This window comes from Eleginops maclovinus, chromosome 12 (genome assembly GCF_036324505.1).
Source record: "Eleginops maclovinus isolate JMC-PN-2008 ecotype Puerto Natales chromosome 12, JC_Emac_rtc_rv5, whole genome shotgun sequence".
Taxonomy (NCBI): domain Eukaryota; kingdom Metazoa; phylum Chordata; class Actinopteri; order Perciformes; family Eleginopidae; genus Eleginops; species Eleginops maclovinus.
Window position 1 is genome coordinate 28393152 of NC_086360.1, and position 19457 is coordinate 28412608.

The 19457-nt window shown below is 37.2% G+C and overlaps 2 protein-coding genes across 4 annotated transcripts in view; both read left to right on the top strand.

Annotated features, from left to right (window-relative positions):
* Nucleotides 1-205: 205 nt before the first annotated feature.
* Nucleotides 206-7013, top strand: zgc:113436 (uncharacterized protein LOC503528 homolog). The gene is made up of 8 exons (XM_063896489.1): nucleotides 206-546; nucleotides 1767-1960; nucleotides 2862-2973; nucleotides 3888-4026; nucleotides 4284-4338; nucleotides 5226-5483; nucleotides 6358-6474; nucleotides 6557-7013. Exons 1-8 carry the CDS (start codon nucleotides 375-377, stop codon nucleotides 6782-6784), a joined length of 1275 nt encoding a protein of 424 aa, XP_063752559.1. The 5' UTR covers nucleotides 206-374; the 3' UTR covers nucleotides 6785-7013.
* Nucleotides 7014-9091: 2078 nt separating this feature from the next.
* Nucleotides 9092-19457, top strand: part of abcb9 (ATP-binding cassette, sub-family B (MDR/TAP), member 9) — a 22300-nt gene continuing 11934 nt past the window's right edge. Inside the window, exons 1-6 of one of the 3 annotated variants that reach the window (XM_063897078.1) lie at nucleotides 9092-9111; nucleotides 9422-9466; nucleotides 13051-13387; nucleotides 13689-13823; nucleotides 14207-14402; nucleotides 17999-18113. In XM_063897078.1, the coding sequence (XP_063753148.1) occupies nucleotides 13052-13387; nucleotides 13689-13823; nucleotides 14207-14402; nucleotides 17999-18113 (782 nt within the window). In that variant the 5' untranslated portion in view covers nucleotides 9092-9111; nucleotides 9422-9466; nucleotide 13051. The other 2 variants (XM_063897077.1, XM_063897079.1) reach the window with 2 other exon arrangements.

Genomic DNA, 19457 nt, shown 5'->3' on the forward strand with positions numbered 1-19457 from the left:
ATTTATTTAATTCTGGACTTATGTTTTAATGTGTTTTTAAAAATATATTTATTTATACTTGTGTAATTTTGTCAAAAATATTGTTTACATACATTTTTCTTAAATCTGGAGTTCACTGGAAGTACCATAAACTGGCCAGACGGGGGAGCTAATTCAACACCAATAAAATACAAACTACATTATTTAAAAAGTAGCAGAAGAAGAACACAGCCAGGCACAAGCTTTGTATTTTCATCCTGATTTTATTTTGGATTATTTGCAACGTTAGCTGTCGCTAGCATTGCTGCTAAACATGCCGATTAGCAGTCTATCGCATATGTTGTTTTCCTAGCTTCATATTCGCTGTTCATTTGAGGGATTTTCAGAGTAAAAGCATGTTGAGCTCTGAGTCTCTGCAGGTCGCTGAGGAGGAGGTGGTGCTGGAGTCCAGCTCCAACAAACTAGGAGATATTTACACTTTTGTGGCCAAAGGATGCTTTCCTCACACCATGCATCCTCTCAGGAAGAAGAATCTCAAAAGATACGCACAGAAATTCATCATTGATGGTAAGGGGTTGTTTCTAACAGCCTTGATTCAGCAATGCATTTGATACAGTGCGAGGTCCATTACAAGAAAACCTGCTAATTAAGCATCTCTTAAATCTCCAGCATGTTAAAAGCATACAGGTTGTAATATAAGATATGATATGAATCTGTAGGAGTATGTAGACAATTCGGCTCGCTAAAATAGGGATTTACTTTAACCTACCTGTCAGGTGTATCTAAACTGAGTTACCTTGTGTTTTAATGGAAGAGAATTGGGATCCGAGCAAAAATATTTAAGGTTTCACTTTAAACTCAGAATCCTGAAAAGATAAATGTTGATATTTCTTTCCTTTTTGTTTTGTTATCTCAAAAGAGATTATTTGAGTTTGTTTATCTTTTTTCTGAATATCTTTTATTTATTCCTCTGATAATAATGTTTTTCTCTCAGAATTCTGAGATTGAAGTCAGAACTCAATTTGTCTCTTGGTCTTTTTCACATCCCAACATGTTTTGCTTTTCTCTTCTGTAAACTTCAGTTTCTTTCAGCAGGCCCATCGGTTTTTTATAATCTCATACATTTCTCAAAAGGAAATACTTTTCTCTGCAAATTTATTTTCTAATTTCTTCATTTTTTAAATTCAGATTGTGATCTTAGAATTCTAAGAAAAAACCGAATCTGACTTCTATTTAATTTATTTCTTCTCTTATTTTGTTCAGATTTTTTTTTTCCAAATCTGACATTTTTCACAGAATTCTTTAAAAAAATTGAATTTTTCTCCGAATGCTGAGAAGTCAGAACTCACGTTCACATTTGTTCTTGCTTTTGGTCACATCCCAAAATGTTTTCCTCGTGTGGTTTCTCTGCTCTCAAAAGAGAATATTGTTCTATAACAATTTTTTTTCTGATTTTATTTTCTTAGATTTCCCAAAGCGAAAAATCTGAATTCTGGTTTTGGAATATATTTTTAAACAAATCTCGGATTATTTTTTTTCCTGATACATTTTCTAAATGACAACATTTTTTATTTCATTTTATTTTAGAGGAAGCAATAGGATACTTTTTAAGTCAATAAATTGTGAGTCCAGACGTTAGTTTGTGTAGCGAGGTCGTTATTGAAAAAGAACACCCTTCAGGGTTGTGTTCACTATCCCTTACTTGAATCACAAAGTCTGCAACCAAAAGCAGAGCTCCAATTATTATCTATTGTCCAAAAACTAAAATAGGGTCTTCTTTCACTCAGAGGGGAGGCTGTACTACGTCGGGCCGAAGAAAGAGGAGAAGAGGGAGGTGGTGATCGAGGCAGAGAGGAAGAGGCAGATTTTCCTTGACTGCCACTTCAACGACATCGGTCAACACCTGGGCCAGAAGAAGACCGTGCACCGAATCCAGAGCAAGTACTACTGGCTGGGCATCATCAAGGACGTGGTGGACTGGGTACGTATGTCCTTTAATACAGTGGTGCAGGAATGAGGCCTAAAACCAAGGAATGAGTCAGCATTGAAGCACTTCCTGTCCCCTGGTCTGCCAGTTATTCTGATTTGTGTTTTTGGTTGTTATCCTGAGATAAGGTCTGTGGGTAACACGAGCTGAAGAGATTTCAACTTTTTGTAGTACGACATAAAATACGTCAGTAAATACCCCACTGATGGAATTACAAAAGGAGGTTGCTAACAAGCGTCTAAAAGAGACAACTAAACGTCCTCACGCCCAACATTGTAGTTGTAGCTGTAGTTCCTTTATAGCCTAACATTAGCCGCCTTTAGCTTAGCAGTGGAGACGTGAAGTCATGTGACCGTGCTGTAGTTCCTTTATAGCCCAACATTAGCCGCCTTTAGCTTAGCCGTGGTGACGTGAAGTCATGTGACCGTGCTGTAGTTCCTTTATAGCCCAACATTAGCCTCCTTTAGCTTAGCGGTGGAGACGTGAAGTCATGTGACCGTGCTGTAGTTCCTTTATAGCCTAACATTAGCCTCCTTTAGCTTAGCGGTGGTGATGTGAAGTCATGTGACCGTGCTGTAGTTCCTTTATAGCCCAACATTAGCCGCCTTTAGCTTAGCCGTGGTGACGTGAAGTCATGTGACCGTGCTGTAGTTCCTCTATAGCCCAACATTAGCCTCCTTCCTTTAGCTTAGCGGTGGTGATGTGAAGTCATGTGACCGTGCTCTCGATGTTTTACACAGATTATTTTCCGCAATAATCCAAAATCACATGGTGAAATCCCATTGGACCAGGGAGATGCTGCCTTCAGGGTCCAACTCAGAAATACCTACTCATCTCTGTCACTGCAACTTTTTAATTATATTAATATGTAACTTTTAACTGTCTCATGTTTCAGATCAAAGTGTGTGACACCTGTCAGCAGACGGAGAGGAGTAAAAGCCTGGCCCGGACGGTCCGGCCCATTAAAGTGGACGCGCCTTGGGAAATCGTTGGGATTGACATCATAGGTTTTTGCCTTGAATTAATTTGCTCACACTATATCTCTCTGATGTTTTATTTCCTACTAAAGGTTGAGACCTGTATTCATTCTGGATTAGAATAGATTTACTTCATTGATCCCAAACTGGGAAATGGTGTTGTTATAGCAGCATGTTCTCCAGCAGTGGCACTGGAGCTAAAATCCAATCCCACAGAAAGTGAACAGTAAATATATACATGTCTAACGAGTATCAACAGAGTGAACACTTACACACATATTTACAGCTTACATTTACAGTCTGTTCCCTCGATCGTTATTATACTCCCACACTCTTATTGCTGCTCTGACCCTGAATTTCACTTTGGATTAATTAAGTTTACCTTACCTTAACTTTACCTTACCTTAACTTACCATAACTTACCTTACCTTACCTTACCTTACCTTACCTTAACTTTACCTTACCTTACCTTACCTTAACTTACCTTAACTTACCTTACCTTAACTTACTTCACCTTACCTTACTTCACCTTACCTTACCTTAACTTACCTTACCTTAACTTACTTTACCTTACTTTACCTTACCTTACTTTACCTTAACTTACCTTACTTTACCTTAACTTAACTTACTTTACCTTACCTTACCTTACTTTACCTTAACTTAACTTACTTTACCTTACCTTACTTCACCTTAGCTTAGCTTAACTTACCTTACCTTAACTTACTTCACCTTACCTTAACTTACCTTACCTTAACTTACTTTACCTTACTTCACCTTACCTTACCTTAACTTACCTTACCTTACTTTACCTTAACTTAACTTACTTTACCTTAACTTACCTTACTTTACCTTACCTTACCTTACTTCACCTTACCTTACTTCACCTTACCTTATCTTATCTTACCTTACCTTTACTTCACCTTACCTTATCTTATCTTACCCAGGACCTTTCCCAGAGACGCAGCAGGGAAACTCTAACGTCACAGTGCTCATCGATTACTTCAGTAAATGGCCCGAGGCGTTCCCGGTTCAGAGGACGGACGCTCTCTCTGTCGCAAAATGTATTTCCAAATGCATTTACAGGTAAAAGCATTTCCAGAGATCTCTTATAATCACACCTAACCTAGCAGCCTGTTCTGGAATAAGGAGGCCCTATTCTGCTCAACTGGGGGTCCCTCTCCTGTGGTGTGTTCTATAGGCTTTAGTGCATGTCAATGGTCTGCAAAGGATCAAATCTGTGTGTTTCATAATTATAAACATGTCCTCCAAATACATCAGGACGCAACATGAACAATATTGATTAACCTGAAATTAATCTCCTCCTCTTCTCTGTTCTTCAGGTTTGGGGCCCCGAAGACAATAGTGTGCACGCAGAACGCTGACTTCTGTGACGAGGTGAGGTCATCAAGGATTAAATATCAGCGATCTAAACACCCCCGCTGCTGCTGTAGTGTCTCTACTTTAAAGAGTCCTCTCCTGCTGATGTTCAGGTGTATATCAGTATGTAGAGTCTCTACTTTAAAGAGTCCTCTCCTGCTGATGTTCAGGTGTATATCAGTATGTAGAGTCTCTACTTTAAAGAGTCCTCTCCTGCTGATGTTCAGGTGTATATCAGTATGTAGCGTCTCTACTTTAAAGAGTCCTCTCCTGCTGATGTTCAGGTGTATATCAGTATGTAGTGTCTCTACTTTAAAGAGTCCTCTCCTGCTGATGTTCAGGTGTATATCAGTATGTAGTGTCTCTACTTTAAAGAGTCCTCTCCTGCTGATGTTCAGGTGTATATCAGTATGTAGTGTCTCTACTTTAAAGAGTCCTCTCCTGCTGATGTTCAGGTGTATATCAGTATGTAGTGTCTCTACTTTAAAGAGTCCTCTCCTGCTGATGTTCAGGTGTATATCAGTATGTAGAGTCTCTACTTTAAAGAGTCCTCTCCTGCTGATGTTCAGGTGTATATCAGTATGTAGTGTCTCTACTTTAAAGAGTCCTCTCCTGCTGATGTTCAGGTGTATATCAGTATGTAGCGTCTCTACTTTAAAGAGTCCTCTCCTGCTGATGTTCAGGTGTATATCAGTATGTAGTGAAACCAGAGCCCAGCTCTGTCGGGATTGGTCAACTGCTATGAGATGTCCCGCCCCTTAGGTGTACATTGTGTTGGAGCGCTAGCCAATAGGAGCGCAAGTGTTGCGTAGTGATGTCACTATGTTCAGGAACATACTACAGGAGAATAGGGCTTCTTTAATTTCTGGAGATATTCCCGCTGAGTGTTCTGATTGGTTGTGCAGGTGAGCAGGCGTCTGAGCGACAGGTGGAGCATCGTGCAGTCGGTGTCTCCTCTGGATCAGCCTCAGCTCAACCCTCTCCACGACGGCAGCTTCCCCCTGCTGAAGGAGGCCGTGGTGCAGATGGTGGCGGAGAAGCAGAGCCAATGGGACGACTTCCTGGACCCGGTGCTGTTTCTGTTCAGGACGTCCACCAACCCCACCACCAAGTTCAGCCCGTACTCCCTCATGTTCAGCAGGAAGGCTAATGTACCCAACCAGGTGGGACTCCAGCGAAACCCTGTTTAATCCACCACTGTGAACCCCAAGGTTTTGTGATAGAAATGAAGAGTAGGGGTCTCGAGCACATAGAAACTGCCGGATGCTAACTCGCTAACTAATATGTTGGGCAATTTGCATGATTAGCAGTAGCTGCATTAATTAGCATTAGTTAAAATATTTCTTGGCGTGGTTTCCTGAATCCATTTCTGACATTTTCAGTACAAAAAATGCCAGATTTAAACAGGAAATGGTAATATTTGTACTCTCTGTGGACAGATTTTTGATTTTGTGGGTGTTGATCATTTGGTTTGGACAGATTGCTTATTTATTTGAAAATAAAATCCACAGTAGAGGAAATCCTTCTCATTTTGTGCTCTCTCTATCCATTTCAGGATGTAAAATGTCAGTTTTAACCAGAAAGTGGCCATATTTGTATTCGGCAGGCTGGTTTTGACTATCATGAGTAGTTTTGCAACCATTGGATAAAGAGAGCAACAGAAGACAAATCAAATAAATAGGAAATCTGTCCAATCCAAATGATTCAGAGTCCACTAAATCCTCAAGATAAACCCAAAATCAGCCCACAGAGACGACAGAGACATTTTGCTTCCTGATAATGTCAGAAATGGACTTAGCATCCTCAATAACCCCCAAAAACACTCCAAAACTGTAATTTAACTAATACTAATTAAGGCAACTAATGCTGATGGTGCAAATTGCCCAACATATGTGAGTTAGCATCCGGCAGTTTGTAGGTGCTGGGGACCCCGACCCTACATTTATATCATAAAACTCAGGGGTTCTCAACATGTCAGGGTTCACAACAGAACTATGGTACGTTTTCCTAGCTGTAATTGAACGTCTTTCCCTCCAGACGACGTTGAGCCTGCTGAGTTACGACGAGCAGGAGCAGGATGAGTTTTCTACAACGGAAAAGGCCTCCCCGTTTCTGGGCGCGATGCAGGAGCAGCAGAACTCTGTGAAGCAGCTGGTAATTTATTTGGTCATGCACCATTGTCTTTAAATCATCCCTTTTTTTAATCTCGATTTGACACCTCTTCTCTTTGGACCAGGTGTTAGCCAATATGAACGCTGCCTACAAACAGGAGAAGAAGAAGAACACCAAGCGCCGGACGCACAGCATGCCCTCCATGACCTTCAAACTCGCCGACCCTCTGTACGGCGCCGGAGACTCGCCATCGCCGAAAAAACTGAAGGACAGTTTGTATTTATCCTTCCCTGTGGAGCAGAGCAGCTCAGAGGACATGAAGACGGAGACGTTAGCTTTTCACTTAGCGTAGCACAACATGTCCCGATGTTGGTGAAATGAGGATTACTGACACACACACACACACACTTGAAACAGAATCAATGGACCACAAAGGAAAACACCCACCGACAGGAATGAGCTGGCTTTCGCTACAAAAAGGAAATCCGCTGAAGACCATGTTAACTTATTTTTGTTCTCTGTGTTATACAATAGATTTTTAAGCCACATTACTTTTAAATAAAGGCGTTGTTTCATTGTGACTGTTATTGTCTGATGGGAACACCGGGACCAGCCCCAGAATCAGGGTGGGTTTTATTACCAAGCAGGTTTACACGAGGAATTTGCTTTTGGTTTATGTGGTGCATCCAGAGACGCAGAAAGAAGAATACTAATTCATAATATTTACAATATGACAAATACTATATTTAAAGTGGAGAGCTGTGCACCGAGCCCTGGCAGCACCCCCACCCTCCTCCACCTTCATTGGCTCCCGGTCAAGTCCCGGATCCAAGACGAAAACGCTCCTTAAGCTGCTGGAGACTTGTATTAAGTGGAGTCTCTGTATTTGTTTATAGTGGATATAAAAACACAAACAGCTGTATACAAGAGATGTATAATGAGGATATATTTATGGATTATTTTAATTGAAATTTAGAGGAAAAATACTATGAAAAGAATACAAATGAATAAGAAATATGTGTATAAAAAGGAAAGAGCAGCGCTATGTTAATTATTAATAATATCTCATTTGGTGAAGGACCGAATAATTGTGATTTTAACAAATGTGTTATTACAATTTTAATACGAAAGGAAGTGATTTGTATGTATTTTAAAACACATGAAACCTATTTTTTAAAATATATTTCAATACAATATTGAGGTTTTGAGTTCATGTCTGAAATGGTTGTACATTTGGATTCATTTGAATTTGAATAACGATGCAAAGAGAGGAGTCTTCCCGCTCAAAAATAAAAACGGAACATTTTTCAGCTTTTTATTTTTTGTATGTTTTTGACCAACAGCTCAGAAACACTAACTAGGTGGGAGGAGCCTCGTGACGTCCACTTCCGCAACAACTGACGTCAGAGAGGTAAAATACAGAGAGAGAGAGAGAGAGAGAGCACTCCGCCTCATTTTCTGTGGATTAAAAAACATTCAGACTTAATCTTTAAGATATGGGACATGTTTGGGAGTTTCAGAGAGATTAAACACATGTTTCTGATTTTCAGTCTACTACTACTTTAGAACACTAAGGACATTTCAAAATAAAAGCACAAGTGTGACAGCAATATACTGTACGGTAAACGGTGTACTTCTACTCCACTACATGTATTTAATCCCTTTAGTGACTTTACAGATCTGGATTACTGATGGTAAATATAATCTCCCTTAAATCAGACTGTAGTTCACCTGCAGTTAATCCAGCAGCTACCCTGCAGTATACAAAGCCATTAGAACTAGCTGCACCTTTACCAGCTCTGAGAACACTTTAATGATCAATCATTATAAAACATATCAGAGATATTATTCTGAAATGGACCAATCAGACAATGACTACTTTTACTGTCGCTACTTTAAGTACATTTAGAGGAGAGTACTTTCTACTTTCACTGGAGGAACATTTAGAATACTTTTACTGTGACAGAGTATTCCTACACTCTGGTACTTCTACTTTACTCAAGTACAAGATCTGAGTACTTCTACTTTACTCAAGTACAAGACCTGAGTACTTCTACTTTACTCAAGTACAAGACCTGAGTACTTCTACATTACTCAAGTACAAGATCTGAGTACTTCTACTTTACTCAAGTACAAGATCTGAGTACTTCTACTTTACTCAAGTACAAGATCTGAGTACTTCTACTTTACTCAAGAACAAGACCTGAGTACTTCTACTTTTACTCAAGTACAAGACCTGAGAACTTCTACTTTACTCAAGTACAAGACCTGAGTACTTCTACTTTACTCAAGTACAAGACCTGAGAACTTCTACTTTACTCAAGTACAAGACCTGAGTACTTCTACTTTTACTCAAGAACAAGATCTGAGTACTTCTACTTTACTCAAGTACAAGATCTGAGTACTTCTACTTTACTCAAGTACAAGATCTGAGTACTTCTACTTTACTCAAGTACAAGATCTGAGTATTTCTACTTTACTGAAGTATAATATCTGAGTACTTCTACTTTACTCAAGTACAAGATCTGAGTACTTCTACTTTTACTGAAGTATAATATCTGAGTACTTATACCTCTTTTAATGTACACCTTGTGTTATTTCCCCGGGTTAAATGAGGAATCTGATTTTGAGTCAGAGTGTGAGTCCTCTGTATTAAAGACGATCTCTGATACCGGTGCGGTGGGTGCTCTCTTCAAGCCTAACTTATCTCAGATATACACACATATATAAATACATGCTGTTTTTTACGATGCATTAAATTTAAGCTGCTCTATATTTGTTAAGTATGAAGCGTGTGTCATTATTAAATCATGTGTGTTGATTTTAAGGTATTTAATAACACGAACGCGTGTGAAAGCTCCTCCCCTGCCCGTTCAGACACAGGGCTGGATAATGTAGTATTTGTGTTATTAATGGAGACTCATTTTCAGAACAGTAATATTTACATTTAGCTCTTTATTGTAAGATTTATCTGGTATTTCTCCTGTAGCCACGAGCAGCTGGATACCGGAAGCACGACCCCTGCAAAATAAAAGTAAGTGCCTTATTGTCTATAAATGATTCCTGAAACAGAGGTGGAAGAAGTACTCAGATCTTGAGTAAAAGTAGTACTCAGGTCTTGTACTTGAGTAAAGTAGAAGTACTCAGGTCTTGTACTTGAGTAAAGTAGAAGTACTCAGGTCTTGTACTTGAGTAAAGTAGAAGTACTCAGATCTTGTACTTGAGTAAAGTAGAAGTACTCAGATCGTGTACTTGAGTAAAGTAGAAGTACTCAGATCTTGTTCTTGAGTAAAGTAGAAGTACTCAGATCTTGTACTTGAGTAAAGTAGAAGTACTCAGGTCTTGTACTTGAGTAAAGTAGAAGTACTCAGATCTTGTACTTGAGTAAAGTAGAAGTACTCAGGTCTTGTACTTGAGTAAAGTAGAAGTACTCAGGTCTTGTACTTGAGTAAAGTAGAAGTACTCAGGTCTTGTACTTGAGTAAAGTAGAAGTACTCAGATCGTGTACTTGAGTAAAGTAGAAGTACTCAGATCTTGTACTTGAGTAAAGTAGAAGTACTCAGGTCTTGTACTTGAGTAAAGTAGAAGTACTCAGATCTTGTACTTGAGTAAAGTAGAAGTACTCAGATCGTGTACTTGAGTAAAGTAGAAGTACTCAGATCTTGTACTTGAGTAAAGTAGAAGTACTCAGGTCTTGTACTTGAGTAAAGTAGAAGTACTCAGATCTTGTACTTGAGTAAAGTAGAAGTACTCAGATCTTGTACTTGAGTAAAGTAGAAGTACTCAGATCTTGTACTTGAGTAAAAGTAGAAGTACTCAGGTCTTGTACTTGAGTAAAGTAGAAGTACTCAGATCTTGTACTTGAGTAAAGTAGAAGTACTCAGGTCTTGTACTTGAGTAAAGTAGAAGTACTCAGGTCTTGTACTTGCGTAAAGTAGAAGTACTCAGGTCTTGTACTTGAGTAAAGTAGAAGTACTCAGATCTTGTACTTGAGTAAAGTAGAAGTACTCAGATCTTGTACCTGAGTAAAGTAGAAGTGCTCAGGTATTGTACTTGAGTAAAGTAGAAGTACTCAGGTCTTGTACTTGAGTAAAGTAGAAGTACTCAGATCTTGTACTTGAGTAAAGTAGAAGTACTCAGGTCTTGTACTTGAGTAAAGTAGAAGTACTCAGATCTTGTACCTGAGTAAAGTAGAAGTACTCAGATCTTGTACTTGAGTAAAGTAGAAGTACTCAGGTCTTGTACTTGAGTAAAGTAGAAGTACTCAGATCTTGTACTTGAGTAAAGTAGAAGTACTCAGATCGTGTACTTGAGTAAAGTAGAAGTACTCAGATCTTGTACTTGAGTAAAAGTAGAAGTACTCAGGTCTTGTACTTGATTAAAGTAGAAGTACTCAGATCTTGTACTTGAGTAAAAGTAGAAGTACTCAGGTCTTGTACTTGAGTAAAGTAGAAGTACTCAGGTCTTGTACTTGCGTAAAGTAGAAGTACTCAGATCTTGTACTTGAGTAAAAGTAGAAGTACTCAGGTCTTGTACTTGCGTAAAGTAGAAGTACTCAGGTCTTGTACTTGAGTAAAGTAGAAGTACTCAGGTCTTGTACTTGAGTAAAGTAGAAGTACTCAGGTATTGTACTTGAGTAAAGTAGAAGTACTCAGGTCTTGTACCTGAGTAAAGTAGAAGTGCTCAGGTCTTGTACTTGAGTAAAGTAGAAGTGCTCAGATCTTGCACTTGAGTAAAGTAGAAGTACTCAGGTCTTGTACTTGAGTAAAGTAGAAGTACTCAGGTATTGTACTTGAGTAAAGTAGAAGTACTCAGGTCTTGTACTTGAGTAAAGTAGAAGTACTCAGGTATTGTACTTGAGTAAAGTAGAAGTACTCAGATCTTGTACCTGAGTAAAGTAGAAGTGCTCAGGTATTGTACTTGAGTAAAGTAGAAGTACTCAGATCTTGTACTTGAGTAAAGTAGAAGTACTCAGGTCTTGTACTTGAGTAAAGTAGAAGTACTCAGATCTTGTACCTGAGTAAAGTAGAAGTACTCAGATCTTGTACTTGAGTAAAGTAGAAGTACTCAGGTCTTGTACTTGAGTAAAGTAGAAGTACTCAGATCTTGTACTTGAGTAAAGTAGAAGTACTCAGATCGTGTACTTGAGTAAAGTAGAAGTACTCAGATCTTGTACTTGAGTAAAAGTAGAAGTACTCAGGTCTTGTACTTGATTAAAGTAGAAGTACTCAGATCTTGTACTTGAGTAAAAGTAGAAGTACTCAGGTCTTGTACTTGAGTAAAGTAGAAGTACTCAGGTCTTGTACTTGCGTAAAGTAGAAGTACTCAGATCTTGTACTTGAGTAAAAGTAGAAGTACTCAGGTCTTGTACTTGCGTAAAGTAGAAGTACTCAGGTCTTGTACTTGAGTAAAGTAGAAGTACTCAGGTCTTGTACTTGAGTAAAGTAGAAGTACTCAGGTATTGTACTTGAGTAAAGTAGAAGTACTCAGGTCTTGTACCTGAGTAAAGTAGAAGTGCTCAGGTCTTGTACTTGAGTAAAGTAGAAGTGCTCAGATCTTGCACTTGAGTAAAGTAGAAGTACTCAGGTCTTGTACCTGAGTAAAGTAGAAGTGCTCAGGTCTTGTACTTGAGTAAAGTAGAAGTACTCAGGTCTTGTACTTGAGTAAAGTAGAAGTACTCAGATCTTGTACTTGAGTAAAGTAGAAGTGCTCAGATCTTGCACTTGAGTAAAGTAGAAGTACTCAGGTCTTGTACTTGAGTAAAGTAGAAGTACTCAGATCTTGTACTTGAGTAAAGTAGAAGTACTCAGGTATTGTACTTGAGTAAAGTAGAAGTACTCAGGTCTTGTACTTGAGTAAAGTAGAAGTACTCAGGTATTGTACTTGAGTAAAGTAGAAGTACTCAGATCTTGTACCTGAGTAAAGTAGAAGTACTCAGATCTTGTACCTGAGTAAAGTAGAAGTACTCAGATCTTGTACTTGAGTAAAGTAGAAGTACTCAGATCTTGTACTTGAGTAAAGTAGAAGTACTCAGGTCTTGTACTTGAGTAAAGTTGAAGTACTCAGATCTTGTACTTGAGTAAAGTAGAAGTACTCAGATCTTGTACTTGAGTAAAGTAGAAGTACTCAGATCTTGTACTTGAGTAAAGTAGAAGTACTCAGGTCTTGTACTTGAGTAAAGTAGAAGTACTCAGGTCTTGTACTTGAGTAAAGTAGAAGTACCAGAGTGTAGGAATACTCTGTCACAGTGAAAGTTTTCTAAATGTTCCTCCAGTGAAAGTAGAAAGTACTCTCCTCTAAATGTACTTAAAGTAGCGACAGTAAAAGTAGTCATTGTCTGATTGGTCCATTTCAGAATAATATCTCTGATGCAGGATTGTCAAACTATCTGGACAGACCACTTTGTTTACAATTGTATAGATTTGTTATAGGATATGAATACTGTTGTGAAAATGGAGCCGTTTCTAAATATTTAAATGTAATAAAATCCAGACTTTTCAATAAAAAAACAGCAAACAACGGTACTTTGAAAATAGACGAGTTGAGTTTAAATTTGACCCTTCGTGTCGAATCCTAACGCTCGAAATAACTTCCTGTGTTTTCTCCGCCGGTTATCAGCATGGGTGTCAGGGCATCATTGATCCTCACGGTGTTCTTCATCCTCCTGGACGTCATCCTCACCACCGTCCTCTTCACACACGGCTCACACTGGAGCGTCTTTGCGGAGGAGGCGCTGAACTTTCACCTCCTGCGCTCGTCGTTGGACCTCTGGGGGTCCGTGCTGCTACGGGCCTCCCTGCTGCTGGGAGCCTGCATTGGGGTGTCCTGGAACACAGAAGATGGCCCACCGAGGGTCTCCAAACTCTCCACCCCGGTGCTCCTCCTCTGCCTCGTCCTCGTCACCTTCGCCCTGGCCAAGCTGCTGATGCTGTCGGAGCAGGAGCCCCTCACCCAGGTAAACACAGAGCACATACACACCGCAGGGTGCTAACTGACATATGCTGGGCGATTAACATCATTAGCATTAAGTAATAAATGCAGACAAAATCTAAAACATTTCTTGGCTGATTTGGACATCTTCCGTGTGGTTTTGGAGGTTATTGAGGAAGTAGAATTCATTTCTGACACCTCAGGATCAAAAATGGCAGTTTTGACTTCCCTGAAACGTAAAAATTGACCCAAAATGAATCAAAATCATCATGAATTTCCTACTGGGATCAGTCAAGGTCCATTTTATCTCATCTCATCTTACCCAGCAGCCCTGGTTTCTGTGCCTCATCTGCTGGACCTGCGTCTCCTCTCTGGTCGTGGTGCTGATCTGGAATCAGATCGGGAAGAAGGAGGCAGCGAAGAGTCGAGACAGAAGCAGCAGCAGAGGAACAGGATGTGAGGCAAGTTTAAGAATCACAATTTTGATCAAAGTTTATGCTGAAGGTCTTAAGGGAGGAAGACTTTAATAAAGTACGGTACCCTTCCACCCCAAAATACCTACCAACACCTCCACCTGTCGGGCTTCTGAGTCATCCCTGACGTCTGTATTTGGGTTCTCCCTGATCAAAGATGTATGATTTGACACCAATAGTGGAGCAAGGGAAAGGGATTTAATGGTCAAACATGATATTTACATTTTGAGTGAGTAATGGGCATTTCCAAAAGAGTTGAAGTGCCACTTTCAGTACGACTCAATGATCTGCGGCATTATTGAAAGTAGCAGTAGTTGCAGAGGACCTGATCCAGATATGTCGAGCATGATAACTGAACGCTGCTTTTCCAGGACACCGAGAAGCTGGTGGGCAAAGCTGAGGAAGAGGAGCAGGAGGTGGGGTGTGAGAGGAGGAGGAGGAAGGAGGAAGAGGAGGAGAAGATGAACAGTGGATCTGGGGCGACACTTGGACGTCTGCTGACCTACTGCAGGAAGGACGGAGGGCTGCTGTCGGTCGCCGTCCTCTTCCTCCTGGTCTCCGCTGTGTGTGAGTCTGCTTCACATACAATACCTTGAAGATGGGCAATGTGGGGAAAACCAGATATCACTCCACTGCACAGTTAAATAATAGAGAAGGGCAAACGTTATCAAGATGTGTTCAGTGTTATCTTAGAGCTCAGGGTTTAATGTGTCTCTATTACAAAGGATTGTAACACCTGGGTTTATAATTGTGTTCCTCATCAGAGATTAGACAACTCTCAATGACTAAACTCAATGTATGTATTGGTGGACTTTGTTCTCCAGGGCTGTCCTCTAAAGGAAACCTTACGCGACTAACTGATGAGTAACTTTCATCTATCCATTATACCAGGAGATTCCCCAAACCCCCCTCTGTAAAGAGTCCTCTCCTGCTGATGTTCAGGTGTATATCAGTATGTAGTCTCTACTTTAAAGAGTCCTCTCCTGCTGATGTTCAGGTGTATATCAGTATGTAGTGTCTCTACTTTAAAGAGTCCTCTCCTGCTGATGTTCAGGTGTATATCAGTATGTAGTCTCTACTTTAAAGAGTCCTCTCCTGCTGATGTTCAGGTGTATATCAGTATGTAGTGTCTCTACTTTAAAGAGTCCTCTCCTGCTGATGTTCAGGTGTATATCAGTATGTAGTGTCTCTACTTTAAAGAGTCCTCTCCTGCTGATGTTCAGGTGTATATCAGTATGTAGTGTCTCTACTTTAAAGAGTCCTCTCCTGCTGATGTTCAGGTGTATATCAGTATGTAGTGTCTCTACTTTAAAGAGTCCTCTCCTGCTGATGTTCAGGTGTATATCAGTATGTAGTGTCTCTACTTTAAAGAGTCCTCTCCTGCTGATGTTCAGGTGTATATCAGTATGTAGAGTCTCTACTTTAAAGAGTCCTCTCCTGCTGATGTTCAGGTGTATATCAGTATGTAGTGTCTCTACTTTAAAGAGTCCTCTCCTGCTGATGTTCAGGTGTATATCAGTATGTAGTGTCTCTACTTTAAAGAGTCCTCTCCTGCTGATGTTCAGGTGTATATCAGTATGTAGTGTCTCTACTTTAAAGAGTCCTCTCCTGCTGATGTTCAGGTGTATATCAGTATGTAGAGTCTCTACTTTAAAGAGTCCTCTCCTGCTGATGTTCAGGTGTATATCAGTAAGGTGTTTCTCTACTACGACATGAAGAACACACTACAGGAAAGGGAAACCCCAAAAAGCAGAATAGGGCCTCTTTAAAAAAGTTCTGTAAAACACGAATCTCTCGACTGAGAATCCTGAAAAAGGACCACTTAAAGCTTCTCTTTACCAGAGTTGTGTTCATCAGTTTCTTTTATTATTATTCAAATAAATCTCACTCAACTAAGACCCTAACTTGAGATTATTCGACTAAATGACTAAACTATGTGTTTTTGCTCAAACGAAAGAAACAGACTGAGAGATAAGGACAGAGCAAAAGATATATTGCATATCAGTCATATCATAAACCCTTAAAGAAATCTCCAATAAATGTCCCTGCACCTTTAAAGTGACTCCTTACATTGTAAAAACTTCAGCATTTATTATTCTGCAGATTATACTTTAAATAATTACCATATATGGTTATAATACTTTAATTATATCAACATACCAATTATTTCACCCATTTTAGCCAATCCTTCATGTCCTGGGATTTTAAACAATTGGCTTTGTCCCTTTCTAAAATACATTTGAGTTTTGTTTATCAGTGTAGACAAAGAAAAGCATCAAACCCCGACAATTAAGAGGCTAGAAAGATATTTTGGATTTATTTAAAGCTTTATGAATAATCTTAGATAATATCTGAAGTCATTATGGAAACATGTTTATTATTATTATTGTAATTATTATTATTATTATTATTATTGTAATTATTATTTTTATTGTAATTGTTATTATTATTATTATTATTATTGTAATTATTATTGTAATTATTATTATTATTATTATTATTATTGTAATTATTATTATTATTGTAATTATTATTTTTATTGTAATTGTTATTATTATTATTGTTATTATTATTGTAATTATTATTGTAATTATTATTATTATTATTATTATTATTGTAATTATTATTATTATTATTGTAATTATTATTTTTATTGTAATTGTTATTATTATTATTATTATTATTATTATTATTGTAATTATTATTATTATCATTATTATTATTATTGTAATTATTATTATTATTATTGTAATTATTATTATTGTAATTATTATTATTATTATTATTGTAATTATTATTTTTATTGTAATTGTTATTATTATTATTATTATTGTTATTATTATTGTAATTATTATTGTAATTATTATTATTATTATTATTATTATTATTATTGTAATTATTATTATTGTAATTATTATTGTAATTATTATTATTATTATTATTGTAATTATTATTATTATTATTATTGTAATTATTATTATTATTATTGTAATTATTATTATTGTAATTATTATTATTGTAATTATTATTGTAATTATTATTATTATTATTATTATTATTATTGTAATTATTATTATTGTAATTATTATTATTATTATTGTAATTATTATTTTTATTGTAATTGTTATTATTATTATTATTATTATTATTGTAATTATTATTATTATTATTGTAATTATTATTATTATTATTGTAATTATTATTATTATTATTATTATTGTAATTATTATTTTTATTGTAATTATTATTATTATTATTGTAATTATTATTATTATTGTAATTATTGTTATTATTATTATTATTGTAATTATTATTATTATTATTATTATTATTATTATCATTATTATTATTATTATTGTAATTATTATTATTATTATTATTATTATCATCATTATTATTTTATTGTAATTATTATTATTATTATTGTAATTATTATTGTAATTATTATTATTATTGTAATTATTATTATTATTATTATTATTATTGTAATTATTATTGTAATTATTATTATTATTATTATTATTGTAATTATTGTAATTATTATTATTATTATTGTAATTATTGTAATTATTATTGTAATTATTATTATTATTGTAATTATTATTATTATTGTAATTATTATTATTATTATTATTATTATTATTGTAATTATTATTGTTATTATTATTGTTATTGTAATTATTATTGTAATTATTATTATTATTATTATTATTATTGTAATTATTGTAATTATTATTATTATTGTAATTATTGTAATTATTATTGTAATAATTATTATTATTGTAATTATTATTATTATTGTAATTATTATTATTATTGTTATTATTATTTTAATTATAATTATTGTTGTTATTATTTTAATTATAATTATTGTTGTTATTATTTTGATTATAATAACAATTATTTTATTTCTTTCTAATTGTTTTGTGTTTTTTTTGTTATCAGTTTACTTTGAAAGGTAAAAAAAGAGTTCCCCTAGAGTTTGTTTTTGTAGTCCCTGGACGGATGTTTCAAAGTCCCCCTAAAAAGGAATTATATTATAAAAGAACAACATTTAAAGCCCTTTTTTTATTTGGAATATGTGGAATATCTGATTGTGTCCATCACTTGCATGATATTTACATGATAATGACGTGATATTTATTCGTCCTTTGGTCCTGCAGGTGAGGCCTTCATACCCTTCTACTATGGGAAAGCGATCGACAGCATCGTGGTGCACCAGAGCATGGAGTACTTTGCTAAACCTGTGATCACTCTGTCAGCGCTCGCTTTAGTTAGGTGAGTTACACATTATGTTCCTGGAGGAGCATTTTCAAAATACAAATTCTCTCTCAAGTCTATACATTTGAGGTGATACAAATCATGTTACCGGTGTGTGTGTGTGTGTGTGTGTGTGTGTGTGTGTGTGTGTCGACTTAGCGAGGCAGAATAACTTCCTGTTTCCTGTTTTTTTTAAAGTGAGTCCGGAGAAGGGTAGAGGTTGAAGTTAATCATTACAGTTATCAGATTGAGTATCACATCAATGGAGGTACATTTCCTTTTCATTGTTATTAGCCAGTCTTTGAAGTCTGGTACCTTATCTATGAAATGTGTGAGGATCATAAAAAGAGCAGGTTGAAGTCCTGAAATTGAAGCCCTTTACAGCTTAACAGCTATTGTTGTCATGTTGTAGTGTTGGTCTCCACTAATCTGCTACAAGATGCTGCCTTTTTTATGGTGTTGTATTGTAGGCCCAGTTTAATATGTAACTCAGTTTTATACACGTGTGGTACTTGGCCTGAAAAAGACCCCTGCATCAAAGTTTATAGTACACATATCTATATATTATACACATCTACACACCTGGCCACATCAACCAGCTCTGACTGGGGGACTCCAAGGCGCTCCCAGGCCAGCGAAGAGATATACTCCCTCCACCTGGTCTTGGGTCTGCCCCTCGGGTCTCCTCCCAGCTGGACGTGCCTGGAACACCTCCCTAGGGAGGCAGACAGGTGGCATCCTTACTGCCCGAACCACCTCAACTGGCTCCTTACTCAAAGTCCCTCCCTGATGACTGAACTTCTCACCTTGACTAAACCGCCAACCCCCCTGTGGAGAAAACCCATTTTGTCCGCTTGTATCCGCGATCTCGTGCTTTCGGTCATGACCCATCCCTCGAGCCCATAGGTGAGGGTAGGAACGAAGATGGACCGGTAGACGGCTTTGCCTTCTGGCTCAGCTCTCTTTTGGTCACAGCGGTGCGGTAAGGCGACTGCAGTACTCCATTGTGTACATAACTCGCTGCTTCAACTGGCACAGTGTTGGTGTCTCAGGTTTGCTGGAATCAGGATCAGGCACTGGGAGTGAAGTAGTCAGACTGGACAAGTTAAAATCATCTGGGAAGGTTCCTGTGGCATCTAGGTCTAAAACATCACCAAGAATAAGTTTAAATACACCCTGTGATTTCCATAGGGGGATTTCAGTACAAATAGAAGACGTCTAAAGTCAAAAAAACTGGTGCCAGCGCTTCACCTTTCACATTTGTGAACTGCCTTTTTTTCCAGCAATAAATAAGCTCTTCCTTACCTGCTTTTTAATCATGTTGTCCCAATGCATGTGGGCAGGATGATTTTATGAAGAGAA